This window comes from Rattus norvegicus, chromosome 5, assembly GCF_021556685.1.
Source record: "Rattus norvegicus strain SHRSP/BbbUtx chromosome 5, alternate assembly SHRSP_T2T, whole genome shotgun sequence".
NCBI classification, from domain to species: Eukaryota; Metazoa; Chordata; class Mammalia; order Rodentia; family Muridae; genus Rattus; species Rattus norvegicus.
The window spans coordinates 165,650,254-165,677,128 of NC_141538.1; the positions used below are offsets into that span (position 1 = coordinate 165,650,254).

At 49.8% G+C, this 26,875-nt stretch overlaps 1 protein-coding gene across 1 annotated transcript; it reads right to left on the minus strand.

Moving 5' to 3' along the window:
- Window positions 1-9,532: 9,532 nt before the first annotated feature.
- Window positions 9,533-25,655, minus strand: Pgd (phosphogluconate dehydrogenase). Its single transcript, NM_001305435.1, is given in 13 exon segments — window positions 9,533-10,241; window positions 10,337-10,459; window positions 10,601-10,700; window positions 12,473-12,606; window positions 12,791-12,921; window positions 14,924-15,113; window positions 16,197-16,331; window positions 18,636-18,705; window positions 19,536-19,654; window positions 20,342-20,407; window positions 24,002-24,181; window positions 24,994-25,069; window positions 25,558-25,655. Coding segments are annotated over 13 exon segments (1,452 nt in total). The 5' UTR covers window positions 25,566-25,655; the 3' UTR covers window positions 9,533-10,121.
- Window positions 25,656-26,875: the final 1,220 nt, after the last annotated feature.

Genomic DNA, 26,875 nt, shown 5'->3' on the forward strand with positions numbered 1-26,875 from the left:
TGCGACGGGCGGCGCCGAGGGTCAAAGCGCGAAGCGCCTCTTTCCCGTCCCGCGCGCGCCCCCTGGCTACGGCTCGCGGTAGAGTCTTGCTAGCGTTGGTGTGACCCCCAGGGCGTCTCGAGGCCTGCCACTGGCTTAACCTTCTGTAAGAGGTGGCTCACTGGAGGTAGCTGAGAGCAAGGAGAACGCACCACCCACATCAGGTGGCTCACGAAGTTCTTGTAATTCCATCTCAAGGGGACATAATATCCTCTTTTGGTCTCCATCGGTACCTGCCTGCAGATGCACACTCATATATAGATACATATGCTTAATAAAGAAATAATAAGTAAATAAAAAGTGTTTAATTAAAAACATTTATGTGGTGGGGCTGGGGATTTAGCTCAGTGGTAGAGCGCTTACCTAGGAAGCGCAAGGCCCTGGGTTCGGTCCCCAGCTCCGGAAAAAAAAAAAAGAACCAAAAAAAAAAAAAAAAAAAAAACAAAAAACATTTATGTGTTGGGACCCTTTTGAGTCCACCACTCAGGAGTCCTAGGCAGGTGGGTCTCTGTGAGTTCAAGACCAGCCAGGGCTACATCATGAGACCCTGCCTCAAAATAAAATAAAATAAAATAAAATAAAATAAAATAAAATATTTTTTAAAAACCCCTAGAGTGTATAGCCCATAATTAACACATGATAAAGCATTGGGCTGGCAAGATGACTTTGTGGGACAAAGCACCTTCACCTGCCAGCCTGGGGCCCTGAGTTTGATCCCCAGAACCCACAGAGGAGAACTGACACCAGAAAGTTGTTTTCTGTATCAACTTGACACAAGCTGGAGTTATTGCAGAGAAAGGAGCCTCCCTTGAGGAAATGCCTCCATGAGACCCAGCTGTAAGGCATTTTCTCAATCAGTGATCAAGGGTGGGACCCAGCCCATGGTGGGTTGTGCCGTCCCTGGGCTGGTGGTCCTGGGTTCTATAAGAGCAAGCTGAGCAAGCCAGGGGAAGCAAGCCAGTAAGTAACATCCCTCCATGGCCTCTGCATCAGCTCCTGATTCCTGTCCTGTGTGAGTTCCAGTCCTGACTTCCTTTGGTGATGAACAGCAATGTGGAAGTGTAAGCTGAATAAACCCTTTCCTCCCCAGCTTGCTTCTTGGTTGTGATGTTTGTGCAGGAATAGAAACCCTGACTAAGACAGTGGCTCAGCGCTAACACCCTCTGTTCCTGCAGAGGAAGGACCTGGATTTGGTTCATGGCACCCACGTGGTGGTTCGCACCTGTCCTTGATTACTGTTTCTCAGGGGATTCAATGCCCTCTTCTGACCTCCAAGAGCCACATTCATGCGTGCAGACAAAACACTCATAAGTTTAAAAAAAAAAAATCTGCTGAGGTCGGCCCCGCCCCCAGCATAGCTGTAGCCATTTTGTTCCGTGCCTGCCAGTCATTGAAGCAGAAAAATAGCTTGACTCAGAGAAAGGCCATGCTGGTCACATATCCTGTCATGTTCCGTATAAGGTTGTTAATCTTAAGAAATACCACAAAGTGTGTAGGTTTGGTTTATTTATATTATGTTAAATTTTTTAAAATTTTTATTGGGGGCTGGAGAGATGGCTCAGCGATTAAGAGCACCGACTGCTCTTCCAGAGGTCCTGAGTTCAATTCCCAGCAACCACATGGTGGCTCACAGCCATCTGTAATGGGATCTGATGCCCTCTTCTGGTGTGTCTGAAGACAGGGACAGTGTACTCGTATACATTAAATAAATAAATCTTTTTTAAAAAAATTTACTGGAATTCGGGGCTGGAGAGATGGCTCAGCAGTTAAGAGCACCCGACTGCTCTTCCAGAGGTCATGAGTTCAATTCCCAGCAACCACATGGTGGCTCACAACCATCTGTAAAGAGATCTGATGCCCTCTTCTGGTGTATCTGAAGACAGCTACAGTGTACTTATATATAATAAATAAATAAATCTAAAAAAAAAAAAAAAATTTACTGGAATTCGTACGCCTACAGGTAAGACGCCGTGGGTCCCTGCTCCTGGTTGGCTCTAATTGGTGAGTAAAGTTGTCGGCAGCCAATGGCTGGGCAGGGAGACAGGGGCGGGACTTTAGACTTTCTGGGCAAGGAACGCAAGGAAGAAGAAAAAGGTAGGATCTCTTGTCAGGAACCGGAGCGTCAGGCCAGAGAGCAACAGGAGAGAAACCATTCCGCCATGTATGAGCTGCCCCGCCCCCAACCGGATCTGGGGTAGCAAAAACGAATAGAGATTTCAGTAAGTAATAATTGAGTATTTATAAGGAGTATTGGAAGGGAGGCGTTAGTAATGTGGAATTTTGGGAGTGGCCCAGCCATTGAGCTGCTTAGGGCATATTAAAAATCAGGCTCTGGGGGCTGGGGATTTAGCTCAGTGGTAGAGCGCTTGCCTAGGAAGCGCAAGGCCCTGGGTTCGGTCCCCAGCTCCGAAAAAAAGAACCAAAAAATAAAATAAAATAAAATAAAATAAAATAAAAATCAGGCTGTGTGTGTGTGTGTGTGTGTGTGTGTGTGTGTGTGTGCGCGCGCGCGCGTGCGCGCCTTTCATTCGAGAGTCCACATTACACAGTAGCAAAGGGAGTTTAGAGCATAGTAACGTAATACCACTACAACAGAACTTTACGTAGGACCCATCAAATTAAAGGTCAATATGAGGGTTGGGGATTTAGCTCAGCGGTAGAGCGCTTGCCTAGCGAGCGCAAGGCCCTGGGTTCGGTCCCCAGCTCCGAAAAAAAGAGAAAAAAAAAAAAAAAGATAGCTTTAAAAGGTCAATATGAACTGTCTAAAATGTCTTGAGTCAGAGCTGACCACCGGGAAGCACTGCCTGCACCTGTGTATGAACTCACTGTGGTTTTTATGGTTTTTTACCCCTTTATAAACTGATAGAAAGATGTCCAGCGCTGTAACCTCAACTATGACCAGATCATCAAATACTGTCAGGGTGTGCGTTCAATAAACCATCCCTGGGGGTTGGGGATTTAGCTCAGTGGTAGAGCGCTTGCCTAGCAAGCGCAAGGCCCTGGGTTCGGTCCCCAGCTCCGAAAAAAAGAAAAAAAAAAAAAAAAACAAACCATCCCTGTCTGCCTGAGACTGGTGTTTGTGTACTTTGCGGGGCGACTCCTGGACCCCAACAAAGTCAACCTCCCCCCCCCCCCCCCCCCCCCCCGAGCTGGGAACCAAACCCAGGGCCTTGTGGTTGCTAGGCAAGTGCTCTACCACTGAGCTAAATCCCCAACCCCCAAAGTCAACCTTTAAAGAGTAAAACAGAGAAGTCAGCTGGTGGTGCACACCTTAAATCCCAGCACCAGGAGGCAGAGGTAGGCGGATCTCTTGAGTCTGAGGCCAGCCTGGTCTGCAGAGTGAGCTCCAGGACAGCCAGGGCTACACAGAGAGACCCTGTCTGAAAAACACAAAGTAAATGACAGAGCTGGGCTGTCCGTCAATGCTAGAGCTCTTGCCAGCAGTGTTCAGGGAGCCCCAGGATTGATCCCCAGCCTGTGAGGGTGGAAACAGTGAACCCAATGTGCGTCTGACTCCCTCCCTCCCTCCCTCCCTACCTCCTCCCAGAAGTCTTCCTCCTTCCCAACCCCACTCTCTCAGGCTCTCCTTCACCTCAGTTCTATGGGCAAAGCACTCCATTGCTGCTTGGAGCATTCAATGCTTGTGAGAATGGCTCTCAAGGTCTGTGCCAGTCCCAAGGGAACCAAATGGACAGCGAACTCCAGAGTCTCCCCTGTGTCGTTAACATCACCTCCACCACTGAAACACTCAACACCCAACCGTGGCTGAGGGAATCTGCTCTTTCCATCCTGTCAGATCCCCAGGCTCCTCTTTGTCAGGGCCCAGCTGAGATCACTGGAGGCAGGGTTGGGTAGGGATGCCACACAGTCCACCCGTCTGCCACACAGACGCCATAAACATCATGGGCAGGTACGAAAGATGGCAGGGAGGCCATGTAGGGGTGCAGAGATGAGTTCATTTTTTCCACCAATTAAAGAATTAAAAGGCAAAGCCAGGAGAGGAATCCCACGCTTGGTAGGCAGAGGCAAGCGGATCTCTCTGGGTTCAAGGCCCGTGTGGTTCACATACTGAGGCTATCTGAGAGGAGAGGGAGAGGGGAAGGGGAGGGAGGAGGAGGAGGAAGAGGAGGAGGGCAGGAGAGAAGTCTTGGGGGGTCCTGAGTCCTACCAGAGAAGTTAAATGATATCAGGGAAATCAAGCTTCCACTTAGGCCCCTTCCTTCCTTCCCTCCCTCCTTCTTCCTTCCTTCCCTCCTTTTCTTTCTTTGCAGTTATTCAAGACAGGGTCTCACTATGAAACCCTGGCTGTCCTGGAACTCATCTGTAGACCAGGCTGGCCTCAACCTCACAGAGGTCCACCTGCTTCTGCTTCCCTCATGCTGGGATTAAAGATGTGTGCCACCATGCCCAGCAGGTTCTTGTTTCTCTCTCTCTTTCTCTCTCTCTCTCTCTCTCTATATATATATATATAATATATTATATATTATATATGTATATTATATATATGTATATACGTGTATATATACGTATATATGTATATATCGAGGACACAAAAACGTGAGGAGGGTGCATCAGTGTTTAACAGGAAACCTAAGGGACAGGCAGGCTGTAAATCTTGAAGGAAGGAAGGAGATGGAGAAGAGAGGCCGGCATGGAGTTCAGCCCCACGGCCATAGTCTGCTATGCTATGTTAACCCCAAAGATTCCACCAACCCAAATCATCACGGCCAAGTTGATGACCGCAAACTCTTTATTTGCGTGCATGACTTGCCTCCCCATAAGGTGGGGTTTGAGAGGTCAACACTGGATGTGAGGAAGACAAGGTTTTTATAGCTCAGGTGTGCGGGTTCCCAAATGGGGGTTAGCAGGCAAATAGGCGGGATTACAGGAGCAGAACAAGTTAGTCATAACAACCTCCTGAAACAAAGTCATAACTGCAAGGTTGTCATAGCAATGGGTAGTCAAAACAACCTTTTGAAACAAAGGTAGGGTTGCAAGATGGTTATAACAACTTTTTTTTTTTTTTTCTGGAGCTGAGGACTGAATCCAGGGCCTTGCGATTACTAGGCAAGCGCTCTACCACTGAGCTAAATCCCCAACCCCGGTTATAACAACTTTTTATAAAAAAGATTTATTTGTTATTTATATGAGTACACGGTCGCTGTCTTCAGACACACCAAGAAGAGGGCATCAGATCTCATTACAGATGGTTGTGAGCCACCATGTGGTTGCTGGGATTTGAACTCAGGACCTCTGGAAGAGCAGTCAGTGCCCTTAACCGCTGAGCCATCCCTGCAGGCCTATGGTAATGTTTTAAAGCAAAACTATGGTTGCCTTTTCCCGGAACAGGCAGTACAGTACAGTACAGCAACCATTGTAGTTAAGGTTACAGTGGGACATAGACCAGTCCTTGAGAAACAGATTCAATCATAAACAGGAATGACCTAGTTTGTTTTTGTTGTAAGATGTCTTTTAAGCCCAAAATGGAGGCAAGTTGGTTCCTCAACTACAAAGACAGAGCTATTCTAAAAAAAAAGAACAGGCAGGGATTGGGGATTTAGCTCAGTGGTAGAGCGCTTGCCTAGCAAATCAAGGTCCTGGGTTCGGTCCCCAGCTCCGAAAAAAAAAAAAAAAAAAGAACAGGCTGTCATGGGGTGGCCCTGGGAGGAGTGAGACAAGGGTCTGTCTCCACTTAGAGCTAGATTCCCTTCTTCAGAGCAATAGGAACACAGAACATTGAATTTGATTATTATTCATTTTTTAAACCTCTGAAGGCTTTAATTAATCCAGTCTACCCATCATCACAGGAACCTCTCCCTATGAAAATCATCTCTGTTGCTAGGTTGGGGGTGAACACTTTGGGCTGAGGCAGGGGGATAAGTGAGCTCAAGGCCAGCTCGGGCTACTGAGCAAAACCATCTCAGGAAGACAAAATAAATGATGATATGACCTCTCAGTCAGTTCCCACTCTGTGTCCCCACATGCTATCTCAGGGCTAATGAGCATCACTGTGGTGACTTGTGGAATTTGAGAGTCTAAACCAGGCCTGGTCTGAAGCAGGGTGCTGGCCGACTTTGAAACTATTTCCAACTGATGGCACAGGAGCCTAGAATGGCCACTAGGTGTCTCCGTTGCTCCACTGTGATCAAATCAGGGTTGCCTGGTTGTAATATTTGTAGTTAGCAGAGTGCTGGCTTTGTCCGTCGTGGACACACTGCTTACAAATGGATAGAGGCTAGATTTGATCCTTGAAGAGCCAAGCTCCTGTGTCCTCATGGGCAGACAAGAGTTTGCCTCTGCTCACTTCCCAGCATCCTTAGTGCACATAAGACACTTCCTGAGCCCTTTTCAGCAGCATTAAACAGAACTCTGAAAATACCAGTTCAATTAAATCTCATTACTTTTTTCATTGGTTTTCCCCTTACATTGCACTGGAAAGTATAGCTTTGGAAAGCAGGTCTCCATTAACAAACAGCAGGTCAGGATTTCCTGCTTCTCTCACCACTGGGGAAATGGCACCCAACACATAGTAGGTGTGCAGTTCATGTGGCAAACGGCCGAGAGATATTTGTGTACAGTTACCTGGTTCTTGCATAAGGAGAGGACAGGCCAACTCATTACCTGGCCCCTGGCATCCGATTGCTGGGATTCAGGCCCCTGCTCTGTGGTTGGACAATTTAACCTCTCCTGGTCCATTTGGCAGTTTGAGATGATGATACTGCTGAGGTCAGGGAGAGCAGAGGACTAACCAGTCACTCAACACGTGGGACACTTAGGCTTGACACACTCTCTTATGTATGTGCCCTCAAGAAATCCCAATGGAGGGCAGATTTCCCATCTCAGCCACATATCAAAGCTTTCCTCTCTAGGAGAGGTGTGATTGGCAGGTAGTATTTTCTTTCACTTTCCTTCTTCTTTTTTCTTCTTTCTTCTTTCTTCTTTCTTCTTTCTTCTTTCTTCTTTCTTCTTCTTCTTCTTCTTCTTCTTCTTCTTCTTCTTCTTCTTCTTCTTCTTCTTCTTCTTCTTCTTCTTCTTCTTCTTCTTCTTCTTCTTCTTCTTCTTCTTCTTCTTTTTTTTTTTTGAAACAGGGTTAATCTGTAGACCAGACTAGACCCAAACTGGGGGATCCACCTGCCTCTTCCCAGGGCTGGATTAAAGCGTGCACCACCACTGCTGCCTCTATGGCAGGTGGTATTTTCTGAAGATTGCAGAATGAGTGCTAGTGACAGGCACCTCTGGTCCTGAGACTGTCTGGTTATCACCACCCCCTAGTCCCCCTCTCACCCTTGCTTTATGTATATGAGTACACTGTAGCTGTCTTCAGACACACCAGAAGAGGGCATCGGATCCCATTACAGATGGTTGTGAGCCACCATGTGGTTGCTGGGAATTGAACTCAGGACCTCTGGAAGAGCAGTCAGTGTTCTTAACCGCTGAGCCATCTCTCCAGTCCCCAGCTCAGGGTGATCTTAAACTTTGTTTTCTTAAGATTTTCTTTTATGTATATGGGTGTTTTGCCTGCATGTATGTGTACCTTGGTGGTCAGAATAGGGCATTGGATTCCCCAGGCTCACACACCACTTTTTTTTTTCTTTAAAGATTTTTTTAAAAAGATTTATTTATTTATTATATGTGAATACACTGTAGCTGTCTTCACACACACCAGAAGAGGGCATCAGATCCCATTACAGATGGTTGTGAGCCACCATGTGGTTGCTGGGATTTGAAGTTAGGACCTCTGGAAGAGCAGTCAGTGCTCTTAACCGCTGAGCCATCTCTCCAGCCCCACACACAACTTTTAATCCCAGTATTTGGGAGGCAGAAGCTGGCAGATCTCTGCAAGTTCATGGCCAACCTGGTCTATACAGAGTTCCAGACAACCCGGGAGTTACATAGAGGAACTTAAAAAAAAAAAAAAAAAAAAAAAAAAAAAACAACCCTCCCCTCCCCCTCCCCCTCCGCCTTCCTTCTCTTTTCTGGTCCCCGTTGCAGGTGACCCCTTGTGCCAGGTGACTGAGAGCTCTACTGCTGAGTCACACTACCAGCCCAACAGGTTGGGCAGCCTTCTACCTAGAGGAAGGTAGGGGTCCGAGATAGGGTCTTGGTATGCCTAGGCTGGCTTTGAACTCTCCACACTCCCTGCCAGGGTTGGACTAGAACCCATGTAAACAAAAGCACAGCCCATCAGGCACCAGGTATGTACTTGAAAACTGTGCTGTGGAGGGAGGCAGAGGCAGGTGAATGTCTTGGCTAAGCTTTGGGTCACGGTGAGAGACCATTTCAAACAAACCGATGGACTTGCACATGCATGAGCACACACAGAGCACACCGGGAAGTGCCATTAGGACAGCTCTGAGCTCAAGCCCTAACCACATGGCCTTCATTGTACACTCGTCCCCTGGCAGCTTTGCCTCTTGGTTTCTTGTGGGTTGTGTTCATTGACATGTGTGTCCGGAAACACAGATACCAGCTGAGAGCTTGTTGGAAATGCAGAATGGGGGATCAGCCCCAGGGACCCCTTTTTCACTCTCCAGGGGGACACCGTGCTGGGGAATCTGTTAATCAGTATACCTAAGTGTGTGCTACACACGGGACACTGGACAGAGGCCTTCTGAACACTTGTACAGTGAACTCCCCACTGCGACAGCAGAGCCCTGGTACAAGGCAGACCACATCCTCACAAGGAGCTGCCGAGGTGTGGAATACCAAATGCTATTGCTGTCATGGAGACTCATGACATTTTCCTATGAGAAAACAGATATATGACAGGAAATGATATTCCAGTCACACAGCTACTAGGAAAGGGGGCTGGTTACAGATCTGACCTGACCTGACTTTTCACAGCTTCTTCTTGGAGGTGAACTAGAAAGGGCTAGAGTTCACCCTGGTCAACCCTTGGATTTCACTTTAGTTCAAGCTCACCCTCCGGTTTCTCTGTTGTGTCTCCTCAGAATTCCCTCTGTTCTCCAAGTATCCATCTGCCTCAGAGTAAGGATGATAAGCAAAGGAGTCTGTGCATGGGGCTGAGGGCAGGTAAGCCCTGGCCCTCACATCTAGGAAGATTTAAGAGTCAGTAAGCTTGGGTGCAGGGACCCACTCTCTACTCCGGGGGTGCTTGAGGGAAGGGGATCATGATTCCTAATTGACCAAACCCAGGAGGGGTGAGTAAAAACTGCTTTTCCATGTCAGCTCTGCCTCTCTGGAAGCTTCTGAGGCTCAAGTCAAGAGACAGGAGGCCCCAGCTGTCCAAACAGACAGTGTTTGCTCTGTTCTCAGGCCACTACTGGGACGGACTCTAAAGCTGTCCAGAAAAAGCAGTCACAGAGCAGAGGTCCCTGCTGGCCTAACACAGTGGGATGGCCCAAGGCCAGGTAATGCAATCAGTAAACAAGACAGAGGAGAAGCCTCGGTCAGGAACAGACTCACCACACCGCAAGTCCCACCACACAGCAGGGAGGGACCTTGACAGACTGGTCAGGAGAAGACACAAAGAGGCCAAGCCAGCCTAAAAAGTTTATTACAGGTGTGTGATCAGGCGGATGTCACGTGAACATCCAAGTGTGCCAGTAAGAAAAGACCCAAGAGAGCCTCTGCCCACCCACTCCTTGGCTCCTCACCTCCCCAGACTTACTCATTACCCTAAGTTAACGTGTCCTGTTTCAGTTGGAGTCTTAGGAAATCAAATCAATTCCCAATAGTGAACTCGGTGCAGACCTTTCTACCAGGCGCACCAGAGGAGTGAAGAGTGTCCCCACACACTCCTACTGGGTGTAGGACATCAGAACCCACACTCATGATCCACGGTCCGGCTGTACAACCCCACCCACCCCTCTGTGTGCGGGGAGCGGCAGGCTCTCTGACCCACATGGCACAGCTCAGTCAGGGAGCGGGCCATCACGCAGTGGAGCACAAGGTCAGTTCCTGGGCAGCGCAAAAGATCGAGGTGGAGCACGTGGTGACTTCTTCGGCGATCACAGCCAACACTTGGCTAAGAGCACTGAGCAGGAACTAGGGCAAAGAGGGGTGCTGAGTGCCGCAGAGGCTGTCCTGCCACTGGGAGGGAGGGCAAAGCCACAGGCCCACTAGGCATTGTATGAAGAGGACGACACACTGCCACCGTGGCCTGTCCAGTTGGTGTGGATGAATTCTCCTGGTTTGGATAAGAGTTCATAGGTGTGGGCCCCAAAGTAGTCCCGTTGAGCCTAGGGGAGGATCGAACGCAGCTGGTCAGGGTGGTTCGCAGGCACACAGCCTTAGGAACCAGCCAGGTTAAGGCACCACGCCCTCCCAAGCTCACCTGGATGAGGTTGGCGGGCAGCATCTCATGTCTGTACCCATCGTAGAAGGAGAGGGCGGTTGTGAAGCAGGGCATGGGGATGCCCGCTTGCACCCCGGTGCTGATCACCCGGCGCCAGGAGTCCTGAGCAGAGAGCAGAAGGTCAGCGGCTGGGTTTGCCCCAGGGACACTGAGCTTCCGGTCTCCAGGACAGACTCCAGAGAGACATCAATGCTACTAAATGAGACCCAGAGCACACAGCACCACCCGTTGCCAACAACGTACCTGGCAGTTGTCGACTGCTGACTTAAAGAAGTCATCTAGCAGTAGGTTCTGAAGTTCTGGGTTTCGCTCAAAGGCATCTTTAATTTTTCCCAGGAATACACTGAAATAATTTGCAAGAAATCAACCTTAAAGCAAGAGCAGCCAAGCCCCTGGAAATAAGCGCCAGCACTCGCTCTGCAGAGGTGCAGGTCACAGCCCGTGCACCAGAGCCAGCGGGACCTTCCCAAGTAGAGAGCCAATGAGGCGGCTCAGCAGCTTGGTCCGCCACCAAGTCCGACAGTGAGAAAACCAACCCCCACAATGGGCTTCTGAGGTCTACACACAACTGTGGCACACTATGTACCACCCTGCACATGCAGACAGACAGATGGACAGACAGACAGAATGTGTTGTTGCGTGTGCGTTTTGCATGCATGTATGTCTGTGCACCAGGTGCACACAGTGCCAAAGGAGGCCAGAGAGGGCACTGTACCCCTTGGGACTAGAGTTACAGATGGTATGAGTCACCTTGTGGTTGTTGGGAATTGAACCTGGGTCCTCTGGAAGAGCAGGCAGTGCTCTTAACTGCTAAACCATCTCTCCAGTCCCATAAAAATTATTTAAAAAAAATTTTTTTTTCAAGTACAGAGAGTGAGGTGGAGACAGAAGGATCAGTAGTTCAAGGCCAGCCTGGGCTATTTGAGACCACTTCCCCCATCAAACAAAAGGCTCTAGGAGTCAACTCCAGGGGATGGGTTAGGTCAAAGTTCCTGAGTGCTCAAGCCCCTCATAAACTAGCCTCGGACTTAATGAGACAGTGACAGGGCTCAGCGGGCAAAGGAGCTGCTGCGAACCCTGAAGCCTCACAAGGCAGACAGAAAGGACTGGGGGGGAGGGGGGGAGGTATTCTAACGGGCAGCACCGTAACATTTTATGATGGTGTGCTTGTGTAGACTTTTGGTGCTGGCTAATCGGTTGTGGCATTTCCAGGGATCAAACAGACAAACAGCAGAAGAAAAGCTCAAATCAAAGAAAGGCTACATGGGATCCTAACAAGATGGACTCTCAGCTCTTGAACCAATTTCCAGACCCAGACCCTCCTGAATGAAAGGGACCTACACTGCGGTGGGAGAGAATCACGCTTTCCGGAGGCTGCCTAATTCTAGGAGTTCCAAGAAGCACTGTGGTTCTCCAGCTAAGGGAGGGGCCTGTGAAGGTCAGGCTTAATGGAGTTTTGGCTCAAGTATGACTCACAGCAGATCCAGCAGCTTCCTAAACTCATCCTGTGGTCATTCTTAGTCCCAGAATGTACCATTGGGATGGACATACTTGAGATTTGGCAGAATCCTACAAGTTCTGCTGACCTCCATGCGTGCCTGGCACCTCTCCCTCCCACCCCCAGAGATCAATCAATCACCCACACAGATGCCGTGCACGGTCTAGCTGGCTCGCGATGCTCACTGTGATGTCAATGGTCCACAACTGGGTTAACTGCACTGCCTAGGGAGCGCAGCTAAGAAAAGCAGCTCTAAGTGTTCCCGGACTTTCCTAAAGGAGCTGCAATCCAGGGCCCAGCAAGTGCTGTACACTGTTTCTTGGTGTCCCCCACCCACTGTACCTGTTCCCTACACAGGATTTCTCTCTGTGTAGCCCTGGCTGTCCTGGAACTCAGTTTGTGGACCAGGCTGGCCTCCAACTCAGAGACCCTCCTCCCTCTTTGCTGGAATTAAAGGTGTGTACCACCCCAGCTCATTTTTTTTCTAAACTTGAACCCCAAGTGTTTTAAGGTGTGGACCTATGCAGAAGGGGGTGCTACATAAGACAAAAGTGAGCTGTGACAATGTGATCCACACTGGGGAGTACCCAGCACTCCCAGGTTTGCCTCTTACCTACCTTCGGATAATGCAGCCCCCTCTCCACATCAGGGCAATGCCACCATAATTGAGGGTCCAGCCAAACTCAGTGGCTGCCTGTCTGAGCAGCATAAAGCCTTGAGCATAGGAGATGATCTTGGAAGCATAAAGGGCCTAGGAAGAGACACCACACCGGACTTCAGAGCTGTGATTGGTGGAATAGCCACACCCACCTCCCAGCTTCATTCCCACCTCCCAGACCTCAGAGCAGGTGATGGACTGGGAAAGGCTAGAAATGAGAACATGGTGGATGGTCTCTTCAGAGCCCACCACAGGCGCCGGGGCGAGGGGCAGTCACCTTACGGACATCCTCCAGGAATGCCTGCTTACTGCCTTCTAGCTGGACCATCTTGGGGCCCTTCAGCTTTCTGCTGGCCTGAACTCGCTCCTCCTTCAGAGAAGACAAGCACCGAGCAAAGACAGCTTCTCCTGGTGGGGAAGAAAGGGGCAGTCAGAATCCCACAGCAGAAGCCAGGGCAGGGTGAGAGAGCCGAGTGCTTTGACCTGGGTTATGGTGAAGGGCCACGAAGCTCTGAACAGTTAATCCACAGCTAAAACTCCAAGTCAGCCTCCTCAAACAAACGCAGGCATTCACCTACAAAATCACCTCGGAACTCAAGGGCCAGTGTGAGGTGAGAGAGGTAAGGACTGCATGGAATAGCTCAGTATCAGGCCAAGAGAAAACCTCAGTTTCTGCACAGAAGACACTGTCGTGAGAGAAGGTTCTGTAAGTCCAAGCTGACCTCACTGTACCGCAGAGGATGGCCTGGGCCCACTGCTCCTCCTGCCTCTGCCTCCCAAGTTCTGGGAGTGTATGCCTCCACACTCTGCTTTCAAAATGATTTAATTATTATTTCTGTGTTTGCTTTCACGTGTCTACGCATCACTGCTTGCAGTGCCTGAAGAGGGCAGAGGAGGGCGTCAGATCCCTAGAACTGGACGTCAGTCCACTACTAGCAACCAGGGAGGTGCTGGGACGCAAACCCAGATGGTCTGCAAGAGCAACAAGTGCTCTTAACCGCTAGGCCGTCTCACTGGCCCCCACGTTTAGTTTTTCTATTTTTGTAAGATTTAATTTTAATTGTGTGTGTGTGTGTGTGTGTGTGTGTGTGTGTGTGTATGTGTGTGTATATGTGTGTATTTGTGTGTGAGTGTGTGTATGTGTGTGTGAGAGTGTGTGTGTGTGTGTGGTGTGTGTGTTTGTGTGTGTGTGTGTGTGTGGTGTGGATTCATACACATGAGTGAAAGAGCCCTCAGAGGCCAGGAGTCAGATCTCCCTGGTGCTGGAGGCTGTGATCAACTGCTATGGGTGCTGGGACGCCAACCTCTGGGAAAAGAGTATGTGCTCTCGGTGGCTGAGCTGCCTTGTTTCCTAATATCCTTCCGTACAGCTCACTAGGACATTTAGTATTTTCACAAACCAGTCCTTGTGGCAGACTACTGTTCAATTTATTTAAGATGAGTGAATTTTCTTTTCCTCCAAACAAAGTGGGCTGAATCTCTGGGAACCAACACAGGGTTTTAGTTCGGGGGTGGGGCTGCAGGTCGGGGTGAGGCTACTAGGCACAGCTTGAGAACAGGGCTAGGGAGTGGCTGGCTTGCCCTTACCCAACCGCTTTCCTTCCCTTCAGCATGACTTGACATTTGTAGAAGGAAACTTTGCAAGACAATTATGCAACAGCAAGTGTGGCAAACCCTCCCAGGCGCTTCCGAGTCAGATGGGGACTGCTTCCTCTTTGTGGTAGGGACCCAGTCTCTAAGATCGAGGAGGATGCTTTTGAAGACAGGAACACTGATGCAGAGAGCTGAGTGGGTGGTGGACAGATGCTCTCTGCACTGCTGGATTGGCCCAACTGCAGTCAACTTCCTCCTACCTGGGCAGGACTCACCACGCACTGGTCTCCCACAGGGTGAGGCATGGTAATCATAGAGGAGGATGGACTGACGGACATCCAAACCCAGAGAACTAATGTTGACTACATAAGCAAAATGTGTTTGTGAACTTCTCTTACTGAACCCATTATTAAAGAAATCTTAGAAAAAGAACAAACAAGCCAAAAAGCTAGGCAGGCCTGCATTCCCGGTACTCAGAAGGCTGAGGAAGATGTTCGCACAAGGCTAACCTGAGCTACTAATCAAGACTGTCTCAAGAATCAACTACACAAAGAAGGTGAGCTATAGTGTACTTACGTATAATAAATAAATATTTAAAAAGGGTGCTGGAGAGATAGCTCAGTAGTTAAGAGCCCCGACTGCTCTTCCAGAGGTCCTAAGTTCAAATCCCAGCAACCACATGGTGGCTCACACCATCTGTAATGGAATCTGATGCCCTCTTCTGGTGTATCTGAAGACAGTGACAGTGTACTCATGTATAAGAAATAAATAAATCTTAAAAAAAAAACAACGAAGAAGGCAGAAGGCGCAGCATTACCGATGAGGGTGACGGGCATGCCGTACTCCAGCGCGGAGATGGCCGTCCACTTCCCAGTGCCCTTCTGCCCTGCACTGTCCCGGATCTTTGGTAAGAGCTCTTTGCCATCAGTGTCCTGGAACTTGAGAATGTTAGCAGTGATCTCAATCAGGAATGAGTCCAGCTCTGTCTTGTTCCAGTCTTCAAACGCCTACGCAGAGGAGAAAGCCCGGTGAGCGGGTTCTGTGGGCAGCCTGGCTCAGCTGATACATCGCTTCTGTATGTAGCTGGTGCCTTCACTGCACCGAGAGCACATGGGGCCAGCAGCCCCTCCTCCTGGTGGCCCATGGAGTCCTACTTCCTGGGTCAGGCAGTTGTGTTGAGTGTCTGCCTGGTTCGAACCCAGGGCCTTGCGCTTCCTAGGCAAGCGCTCTACCACTGAGCTAAATCCCCAGCCCCCTGGTTGACTTCTTATCACTGGGACTGGACCCTCTCCTTGGAGCCAAACCCCTCACTTTATCTGGGCTCAATCTCACCTTCTTGTCCTACATAAACCCCACCTCTTGGGCACAGTTCAGTGGTGGACGATGAGGGCTTTTTTCCCACTTCCTTTTGGTTTTTGAGACAGGGTGTCTCTGTGTAGCCCTGGCAGTCCTGGAACTCACTCTGCAGACCAGGCTGGCCTCAAACTCAAGAGATCCACCTGCCTCTGCCTCTGCCTCCCATGTGCCTGGATCAAAGGTGTGTGCCACAATGGCTGTCTGGCCGTGAGGAAGTGTGGGGAAAATGCTTGTGCTTCCCCACTGGGATGAACTTTAAAAAATATCCATATGTAGCACTGCATATAAGGCCCACAAAGGTCAGAAGGACATGGCCGGATGGGTTCTGGAAACCCTCGGCAGTCTTCTGTAGGCTGAGCGTATGTGCCAAGTGCTCTCAACTGCTGAGCCCCCACTTGGCCAACAAAGCCGGCTACTTCCTGCATGGAGCAAAGGTAGGGACAAGAGGACTGCGAAGGGCTGTGTGGCAGAGGCCTTGCCGACCACGCCCAAGGCCAGTCCCTGTGTCCCACGGTGAGGGACAGATCCGAGGTCACACACGGAGCCTGACAAAGCATGACTGATGACTACTTGGCCGGCTATCACACTTTATGACGTTGTTACCAGGGCTTCCCTTACATTAGGCAGAGTCCATGTGGGCCAGCAGACAGCCAGGCGAGCAGGAAGGAAGGGTTAATTGTCAGTAGCAAGCTCCCTGTCTGAGTGGCGATTACCCAGGCGGACGCAGGACTTACCTGAGCCATCTCCTCATGCCGCATGCCCAGAACATCCTTCATCAAGTGGTAAGCCTCGCAGATCAGCTGCATGTCACCATACTCTATCCCGTTGTGCACCATCTTCACAAAGTGCCCCGCCCCCTCGTCCCCCACCTGTGTGGCGATAAACAAGCGTCATCAGAGAAGTCTCAGCAGACCGAAAGACGACTTCAGAAAAACAGCATGAGAAAACAGTGTGACTTCATAGGACCTTCCCAACACACCCAAAGCCTTTAGCCCATCCCCACTCCGCAGCCGAGGCGAAGTCTCCACAGTCTGGGGCTGGAGAGATGGCTCAGCGGTTAAGAGCACTGACTGCTCGTCCAGAGGTCCTGAGTTCAATTCCCAGCACCCACATGGTGGCTCACAACCATCTGTAATGGGATCTGATGCCCTCTTCTGGTGTGTCTGAGGACAGCTACAGTGTACTCATTTAAATACAATAAATAAATCTTTAAAAAAAAAGTCTCCATGGTCTTGAAGTTACTACTTTTCTGGCAACTGCTGGTTAAAATAAACCTAGGTTACTTGTATTTTCCCTAGATACAAATGTAATACAATTGTTCTGTCTGCTACTGAGGGTAAAATGACCTTCCATCAAGGTCTGGCCTTGGCCTTTTGAACGCAGAAGTGCACTCTTTGATGGTCCCATCCCTGGCAAGGTCATCTGTAGGACGTAGCCAGCTAATCAGTTAGCCATGGGGAATCTGAGGAGGGTCTTCCGGCTGTGCTGCTCTGGGTACCCTGTCTAGTGGACAGGGGGATGGAACGGGTCAGCAGAGTCGAGCCCAGCTCAGCTCCAGGCTTCCGTCACATGCAGTTGCTTCCACAGCAGGGGCACTTGGGAGTCTGTCCTGGCAGTCACAGCCCACGCGACCACTACAATCTTTCTATCAGAGGCTATCTCCCTTTAGCACTGGCCTGCCCCTTCTGGTTTGGACACTAACTGTGCAGTATGAGGACATCTTACTTCCCCTTCCTGTCACTCCAGATGTGAATGAGCCAAGGCTCGCCCGCTTTTAGTCTCTACACTATTTACCCTAATGACCTGACCTCACGCCTGAAGGTCATAGGAGTCAACTGTGGCTGAGTCCAGGTTCTACGTGCAAGAAGGCTTTTCCTTTTGACCGTCCTAGAGGGAGGTGTAGATTGAAGCTGCCGTCACTGCACTCTAACAGTAGTCTGACACCAGGGAAGGGCACTGGCCCCTGGGGAAAGGCAGCCACCGAAGCTGGCAGGTTGGGAGAGAGCGTCCTTCACTCCTGCCCACATGCCTGGGGCTTATGCTTCCCTGCTTTCATCAGACAGATTACTAAATAGTAAGGTGAGCACATGAAAACAGCAGGTACAGAAGAGGGGAGCTGGGTGTGGTGGTGCACAGGTCTGTAATTCAGGAGACACACTAGCTGTTGGGGATACAAGAGGGCTCAGCAGGAAAAGGCGCTTGCTGCCAGGCCTGAAGACCTGGGTTTGATTCCAGCACCCACATGATGGAAGGAGACAACCAGCTCCTACTGTCCTCTCACCTCCACATGCAGCTGCTTCTGTCTCCCATGCATATACACCAGAGAGACGAATATTAATCAGAGACAGACAGACAGACAGACAGACAGACAGGCAGGCAGGCAGGCAAGAAAATGCAAGAGGAAGAGGAAGAAAAGGGAAACAAGAAAGTAAATTTGAAGGAAGAAAAAGAGGAAGAAAAGCTGGTGAGAAGAGAGATTACCCAGTTCAACTATTTCTCAGATAAGCCTTCCTGTAGAGATCTATCCTCGGCCACACTATTGGTTAACAAAAAATGCTAACGGCAGCTCTTGCCTCCCTAGACCGATGCGCTTTTCAATCCATGCTACTGTCTGAAGGGATTGTGCTTATTCTCACAGCAGCACCAAACAGGAGGGAAAGTGCCTATGGCCAGATCCATGAGCTTTGGTGGACATCTAATCCCGAAACCCAGGCTACGCAAAGATTCTTCCATCCAGTGGCCTGAGGCATCTCTCTGACAGGACAAGGTGGCTAGCCCACTCTAACTCCTGCATCCCTGATGGGACAAGGTGGCTAGCCCACTCTAACTCCTGCATCCCTGATGGGACAAGGTGGCTAGCCCACTCTAACTCCTACCTCCTCTGGCCTTGAAGGAAACAGCTACAGAGACATCTCCCTTCCCTTCTTCACTCCTGCTCCTATTTATGGCCGTCTTTTTTTTAGCAGGGCTGAGGAGCTGCCTCTAACACAGTAAGGCCCAGGCCCTTAAGGGCTGGCTCAGGTACAAGGGCATTAAGACAGACAGGCGTGTACTTCAGGTACAAGCTGGGACAGAGACTTAAGGCGGAGAGGCTCACAGCACAGAGCTAACCACTGGGACCAAAGTGTTCTTTCTCCAGCTGTGCACTCATCAAAGGGTAGCCCAGAACTTGCCCAGTCACAGCAGGGTTCTCCGGTTCCTACTTTTGCAGCGATGGCCTGGAAGATCGTCTTGATGTGGGGCCTGCATGAAGGGGAAGTAGAGTTCAGCTGACAGAAGGCTGGAGCTCTCTCAGTTCATGCTCACACATCACTCAGATTTGGAGTGCTAAACTTTCCAGACACTCTATAGTCTGACTGTTGACAAGCGTGCACCACCCACCCTGTGTGGGCCTTGGAGTGGACAACACCTGAGTCGACTCAAAAGGAGACAGCAAGGCAGAAGTACCACGGAAGCACCGAAGAGCGAGGGGCGTGGCTCAGCAGTAAAGTGCACACCTATCATGCACGAGACCAGGATTCCATCCCCAGCACCTCACTGACCCCCTCAGAACAGGGAAGAATCTCCCACCACTTTTTGAGGACAAGCTATGATGCAAACCAAGCCTTTCAAGAACACCTGAGGGACACTCTCACCGTCTGGATGTCTGTCACCAGGTACAACATGGTCCTGCACATCTGGATCAGAGAGAAGCCAGGACTGTGCGGTACTCTCAGAGAGGCGCTCATCTGGAGCAAACCAACTCTTATCTCATCCCACCTCACTGGCAGCTCAGAGGAACCCTTAAGGCGTTCTCCTCACGAGCCTCCCTCCTCCAAGCAAAGCTACCTCTTCTCAAGAGCGTTCGGTGCAGACCCCAAAACCTGACGCCTGCAGCGTCGATGCTTAGGACTGCACACAAAGGTCAGCAATCCGTCTCTGCCGGGACAGCGTGAGAGAGGGGGAGGACACACAGACATGATGCGAGAGCACAGGATCTAGATGAGACGTGCCCAAGGCCTCCCAGCTCTAACCTTCTACCTCACCCACACCAAGCTGGTCTGTGCTGAAATCCGTGGTGCTGAGGAACTTACCAGGCCTCTTTGTTCCCTCCTGGCATGAGGGATGGCCCATACCGAGCCCCTTCCTCACCACCACTGACTCCACTCCCCACGAACAAGATGCCCTTGGCCTTGAGGTCCTGGCATCTTCTCTAAAAGAGAGAAAAACAGTTTCAGGATTTCCTCATAAAATAAATTCTGATGAATGAAAGGAGGTGCAAGAGAGAACTCACATTTGTGAGTAAATGACCCAAGGACAGCCAACCATTCCAGACAGTTTATACGTTCAGTATTGCAGTTCAAAAGAAGTAAGAACTAGAGTCCTATAATTTAAACAAAGGAGGCTACAAGAGGAGGATTACAGGTAAAAATTCCTGTAAAACATTTTAAAGAAAAACTTGATTGAGACATCTACACCATCCCTGAGGGTGATTCCTGAATGCACGATGGAAATCTTGATGGAAAGTGCAGGGAAGAGGTCCAGTGGGAGACTTACCGCAGTTTCACACGTTAGACCATGTGACTTGCTCTGGCATGGCACCGTAAGGGCCGTGACTCTGACCATGAGGCACAGCGGCGGCAGGCCATGCGTTGTAGGAGGTGGAAATCACTCGAGAAGCCCTGAGCCTGCTGTGTCTAAGCCATCGTCTCCTGAGTTATACACACACGCACTGGAGTCTCAGCCAGCCAGTGTCTGACAGAAACCCGCTGAGATTCAGCCAGGACCAGTCCCCAAGGATCACAAGATAGTTCACTCTTTGTCACATGGATAATGCTATTCGCATATCTTTCTAGAATGTTCCCAAGGCCTGAAAGAATCTAGACTGAGGGACACTTACTGTCGTATCCCGGTATTCAGAATTTCCTCCATCAATGATGATGTCACCGGTGTCCAGCAAGGGTACCTGTAAACAAACACGGCCTTAGGGTGGGGACCAAAGGCAGAAATAAAACATGCCTTGTCCACTAAAACCAAAAGTAACCCCAAATAAACAGTGGGAAGGAAAGCAGTGTCACTAAGCGCACCTTAAGTTTGTGACTACCTAACCCCGTCAGACTCTGCCACAGCACTGTCGTTCCTTCCCCTCCATCCCTTCTCACCTGAGGCAGGGTCTAACTGTGCAGCCCTGGGTGGCCTCACTCACAGACCCGCCTGCCTCTGCTTGGCTTTCCCCTTCACTGCTCAGTGTCTCCTTCCAAAGCTGCACTTGAGAGGACGTCAGTACTTTCCTAGGTTGAAGAAAAGTCAGCCAGCCTCCCGTCCTGTGTGGGAGGTATCGGTGGGCAGCACGGCCTCCTGCAGCACAGGAGGCTCAGGATGGTCTTTACTCAGAGCCCTTCCTTTCCAAGTCTCTTACAGGAGGCTCAGGATGGTCTTTACTCAGAGCCCTTCCTTTCCAAGTCTCTTACTTAACAGTAGTGTGCTGGCTACAGTTTCTCCTGCCTTCGATGCCAATCCCAAACACAGCACTCTGCCTGAGGTACTGTGACCCTCCCTCTGCGATCACAGCTATGTCTACATTGGTTCTACATCAGTGCCTCGCTTAACTCCACAGGGGGCTGTACAGTTATTTCTGAGAACCTAAATAAATTCTTCCTGTCCCCTTCGTTCATAAGTATAGTTTTTCTTCCAAAGATATTCTTTTTTCTTTTTTTTAAAGATTTATTTACTTTATGTATGTGAGTACACTGTAGCGGTCTTCAGACACCAGAAGAGGACATCGGATCAGACATCGGAAGAGGACATTACACATGGTTGTGAGCCACCATGTGGTTGCTGGGAATTGAACTCAGGACCTCTGGAAGAGCAGTCAGTGCTCTTAACCACTGAGTCATCTCTCCAACCCCCAAGATATTATTTTTAAAAAATATTTTTATGTGTGTGTGTATGTGTGTGTGAATGTTTGCCTCTTGTGTGCATTCCCATGGAGGCCAGATGTTGGAAGCCTTAGAGCTGCCATTACAGATGGTTGTGAGCCACTATGTGATGCTGGGAACTCAACTCAGGACCACTGGAAGAGCAGCCAGTGCTCTTAACCGCTGAGCCATCTCTCCAGCACCTCTGAAGATGGTCTTATTAAAGCCAACAAATTGATACAAGGTTTCCAAATAAAACAACTGTATGAGAACTGTTACTTTAAGGAGTATGAAGAAAGAAAACTCATGTCTAAATAAAACCCAGTGTGGACACTAAGGCTGACTACAGCCTAGACATTGATAAATATCACAGTCAATATTGCAGGACATCAGGGCTGGGGTCACAGCTCAGTGAAATCGTGTGCTCTGAAGCTGAAAGGCCCTGGGTTCTTTTCCTCAGGCCCAAAACGAAAACAGAAAACACAGGCAGGCATGGCGGCTGGTGCTTGCAACCTAGCACTAAGGCTGAGGAGGATTATCATGACCTACCCCAGTTCCTAGTAAGGACCAGGTCGGCGAGAACGAGGCGGGTGGTGGTACACACCTTTAACCCCAGCACTTGGGAGGCAGACGTGTAGGCATAATGTTACTGTGCACTGTGTAAAGGTTATCCTTGTTTCAAAGGCTGATTTCTGGGCCCCCATATCTGGTTGCAATCCTTATTCTGAGAACCTCCTTCTCAATGTTGAGTAAGCATACCCCCCCCCCCCCGCCAACTATTCCCTGATTGGTCAATAAAGAAGCTGATCAGCCAATGACTGAGCAGGGCGGAAAATAGGGCTGGACTTCCTCCCAGCCAGGGGCAAGGGAGGAGAGAGAGGAAGTGGGTGTCCTGGAGAAGGAGAGGGTCCAGGAGACACCATGAGAAAACACCTGGGTCAGAGAGAGCCAGGTCAGCACTAAAATCCACGTACTGCAGGCCGTGAGGTGGAGAGATTAGCTTAGAGGATTAAAATAGAGTAACACTGATCAATTGTTTTCCCTTAGAGCTGTCAAATAAACCTAACGGTTCCGTCTCAATTACCTGGGAGCTAGCCGGGTTAAGAGGAAACTACAACACTCCTAAGTTTGCACCAACACAGAGGCAGGCAGATCTGTGAGTCTGAAGTCACCCTGGTCTACAGCACGAGTTCCAGGACAGCCAGAGCTGCAAAGTGAAACCCTGACTCGAACCTGCCCCACAAATAAACGGCATCCCCACACCCACAACAACACAGTAACACGCTATCTCAAAAATAAAGGAAAAAAATAAAACAAGTAAAACAGAAGCAGCGGGGTGTGGCCTACGGTGCACTGAGGCTCCACAATGAGCACCGGAGCCAGGGGGACCACAATGGGAACACAGGGCACACACACCAGGACCCACAGACTGTCCAATAAAAACAGACTTTAATAGATGACTACTGCTCAAAATGCTATTACTCTTCACGAACTCTGACTGAAATGTCCTCAGCGTCCTAGAATTATGACCACCCAAGAGTATACCATTGTGGGCCAGCAAGATGGCTGGCTGGCTCAGTGTGGGAGGCAGTTGTTGGACAAGCCTGGTGTCCCAAGCTTGAAGAACTTGGGGACCAGAGCAAAGGCTGAAGAGAACTGACTCCACATAGTTGTCCTCTGACCTGCACTTGCATGCTCCCATGACCTCACGCTATAGTAATAAAAATAAACCCTTGGGTCAGTGGGAAAGCTCAGCAGGTAGAGGCCCCTGCCACCAAGCCTAAGTTCTTTCCATAACCATATGGTGGAGGTAGAGGACCAACTCCCACAGAAAAGTCCCTGTGACTTCCACATACGAGGTGTCATGCTTGCCCCACCACAAATACTAAATAAATAAAACTGTGGTTTGGTTTGTTTTGTTTTGTTTTTTTTTTTGTTTTTTTTTTGGTTCTTTTTTTTCGGAGCTGGGGACCGAACCCAGGGCCTTGTGCTTCCTAGGTAAGCGCTCTACCACTGAGCTAAATCCCCAGCCCCTTGGTTTGGTTTTAAAACAGGAGCTAGTGAGATGGCTCAAGGGTTAAGAGCACTGGCTGCTTTTGCAGAGGACCTGAGTTCAATTCCCAGCAACCACATGGCAGCTCACAATTGACTATAAACTCCAATTCCAAGGAATCTGTCTGACTCTCTTCTGTCCTCCCCAGGAACTGTATATGGTGCAGTTACACACTCAGGCAAAACACTCATTCGTATAAAATAAAATGAAAAAAAATAAAATAAAAGCTTTCTAGAAAAACATAGCTTGGTAGTGCTGGTACCCCTCGCCTTTAATCCCAGCAGTCAGGAGGTGGAGGCAGGCGGATGGATCTCTGTGAGTTTGAGGCCAGCTTGGTCTATCTACAGGGCGAGTTTCAGGACGGCCTAGGCTATACAGAGAAACCCTGCCTTGAAAAACTAAGACCAAAATATTATTCCATAAGTGCCAGTCGAGCCAGCCAAGACTGAAACATTTAAGCATTTTATCAGAGCGGGTCACTTTGTACCCAGAAAGTGAAAATCAACATGGCAGAAGTGAGACAGGGAGAGGGAGGGACGGACACAAGCTCTGAGTTGTCAGCGGCATCTGAGAACGGAGCTGGCCTTACTAGTTTCTCGATGAAATCATCCACTGCTTGCCCAGCCTTCACGAGCAGTATGACCCGGCGGGGCTTCTTCAGCTTGGAGACCATGTCCTTTAAGGACTGAGCACCAATCACTTTGGTTCCTTTCGCCTCCTTGGCCAAGAAGTCATCAACTTTGGAGACGGTCCTATTGAAAGCACAGACCTGGAGGACAAAAGGCCTGTCAGAGGACCCGGCACACACCTGACCCTCAGGTGGCAGATCCAGCAACAGAGAGAGGTCTATTCTGTCCAATTCTAGAGAGCTGACCTGCCTTCTCTTTTTAAGTGCCAGATGAAAGTGCCCTGCAAAGTTCTGTCACAGCAGAGAACAGAGGGAAAGGCCCTTTGCCACTTGTTGCTTATCAAGTTGAGCCTGTCACTACTGCCCGGTCCTTTGTCCCTGGTAATCCTGGCACCTAAGACATGCTACTATTTAGAAAGGACATTCAGAGCCCATTAGCAGGAGGATCCTCTAGCCCTGGACTCAGAAGGCTGAGATGGGAGGACGCTGAGTCCCCAGGGTAGCAACACTGGGAGATGAGATGCACAGAAAATGAAAACTCTCATCTTCACTTACCCCAAGTCTTGCTAGTCAACTGAGCTAGAGCCTCCAGGATCCGGGTCCTTTCCATCTGTGGTTCTCCGGCCTTCCTAATGCTGCAACCGTTTAACAGACATCGCACATCGTGATGACCCCCCCCAATCATAAAACTATTTTTGTAACTACTCCATAACTGTAATTCTGCTAGTGTTATAAACCGTAATGTTGAGAACCACTGCTTTTATATTTACTTCTATCCAAAGAGGCTCTTCCTTTAACTACAGAGACAGCACAACTAAAGCAGAAATTCTTCTACAAAGACCAGTAAGCAACAACAGGGCTTACTGAGGGAGAAGCTGCATCAGATCCCTTGAGATTCTCTGAAAAACAAATGACCAATCGCAAGGGGAAGGCGACGTGTCCTCAGTACTTACCACAAACCCATGATCATTCATGTTCAAAATTAAGTTCTGGCCCATGACAGCCAGTCCAATCAGTGCAATGTCAGCTCTGAAATGCCAGAAGGAAAAAAAAAAAAAACAAAGATATTAGTGTTAGTTGGTCGCTTTTAGGAGGACAGGTAGCCTGCACCCTTTTCTTCTGCGCACGCACCACATACACCTGGGATCGGCCGCACCCTGCACCTCACTGTTCCAAGGAAGTTCCTTTTAAAGGGCGTCCGGGCACACGAAGCCACTAATGCCCTGCCCCTGCCCCGTAATTCCTGATGGCCTGGCCAGCAGAAGGGGCGTGGGCCGTACCCCACACAGAGCGAATTCCTTCCCTCGACTCCCTCGCAGCCGCAAGCCCAAGAAGGGGCGGCCGAGTTTGCGCTGCCCAAGGCGGGGATCCTGAGGTGCAGGGGTCAGGGCTGAGCGAGGAGACCCAGGCGACCCCCGGGATTGAGGAGAGCAGGGATACGACTGAGTAGAGCCCCGACATCACCACGCTCAGCTCCGGAAGTCTCCCCGGCCCAACTGCGCGTGTGGGTCACTCACTGGGCCATGGCGGCGGTAGACAGAGCAGATCCGAGGAGGAAGAAACACGAAAAGACTGAGCGCTCCGGGGAAAGTGCTGTGAACTCCGGCTCCCGGCGCCTCAAGAGGCTTACTGAGACACCGGCCAATCAGAAGCCAGAGGTGGGGCGATGCCCACACCCTACTGGCTCTCTGCAGCGCCTGTTATACCACCTGAGGGCAAACGGACCCGCCCACCCCCGGGGCCAGATCTGTAGAGCGCCGAGTAGTCGATGGCACCTTGAGCAGGAGAGGAGCATTTAAAGGGATTTTGTAAGTGTTGTAACGGAACCAGGACACGATCTCTCTCGCCGGTGCGGGAGCTCGGGTCTGCAGCTCCGCCATGAAAGAGAAGACTCTGGGTTTGGTGTATCGCTAATGCTGTAACTCCGGTTAGACCACACATTACAGTTTACCAAGCCCACAGGCGCGCTTGATCCCTGTTTCAACTCTGAGACAAGAATCAAGTCTGTCCTACCTGTGGGAACCCAAAGTGGTCAGTGTGCACCATTTCTGCAGATCGAGAAACAACAGTGCACACTAAGGCCCAAGAAGTGAGCCACGCGGGTGGAAGTAAATCCCATTCCACAAAGTTGGCTTCTGATCTCCACTGCAGCAGTGGCGCGAGCGCCCACACGCACAGAATGAGAAAAAGAAGAACGGAGGGGAGGCTCGAGGGTTTTTTGGTTTTCGTAATTATTTATTTTATGTGTATGTGTTTGCCTGCATGTATGTCCGTGTACCTCGTGCGTGGTTGGTGCTCGGGAGGTCAAGAAGAGGGCGTCGAATCACCTGGTAACAAAACTGGAATAAAGTTATTTATTGTAAATGTAGTGGAACACAAGTACTCATCTCTACCCTGTTTCCTCAGCCCCACTACATTGTAAATACTGAGTTTCCGGCTCCGGAGTAGGTCTGGAGTGCTGTTTTGCCTGCTGGTCCAACACCTTTTAGTTTCAATTTACTTTCCCACTCAGACTCAGGCGTTGGTGTGTTGCATCTAAACCCCTCTCTCTCCCTACGAGTGTTTATCATGACCTTCAATGAATTCCCTTTATCTTTTGTACGTTTTGCACACATAGGCATAATACTTGATGTCAAATGAAAAGATTGGTTTGTACCAGCTTCTTGGATTTTTTTTTTCTCACTCCAGTATTATGAATCAAACCGTACGTTTTGAGCATTATAGGCTAGTGCTTTGCCCTTGAGCCACATCCCTTGCCCTGCCCTAAATGACTTTCTGTTTCTCTCTGTCTGTCTCTGTCTCTGTCTCTGTCTCTGTCTCTGTCTCTGTCTCTCT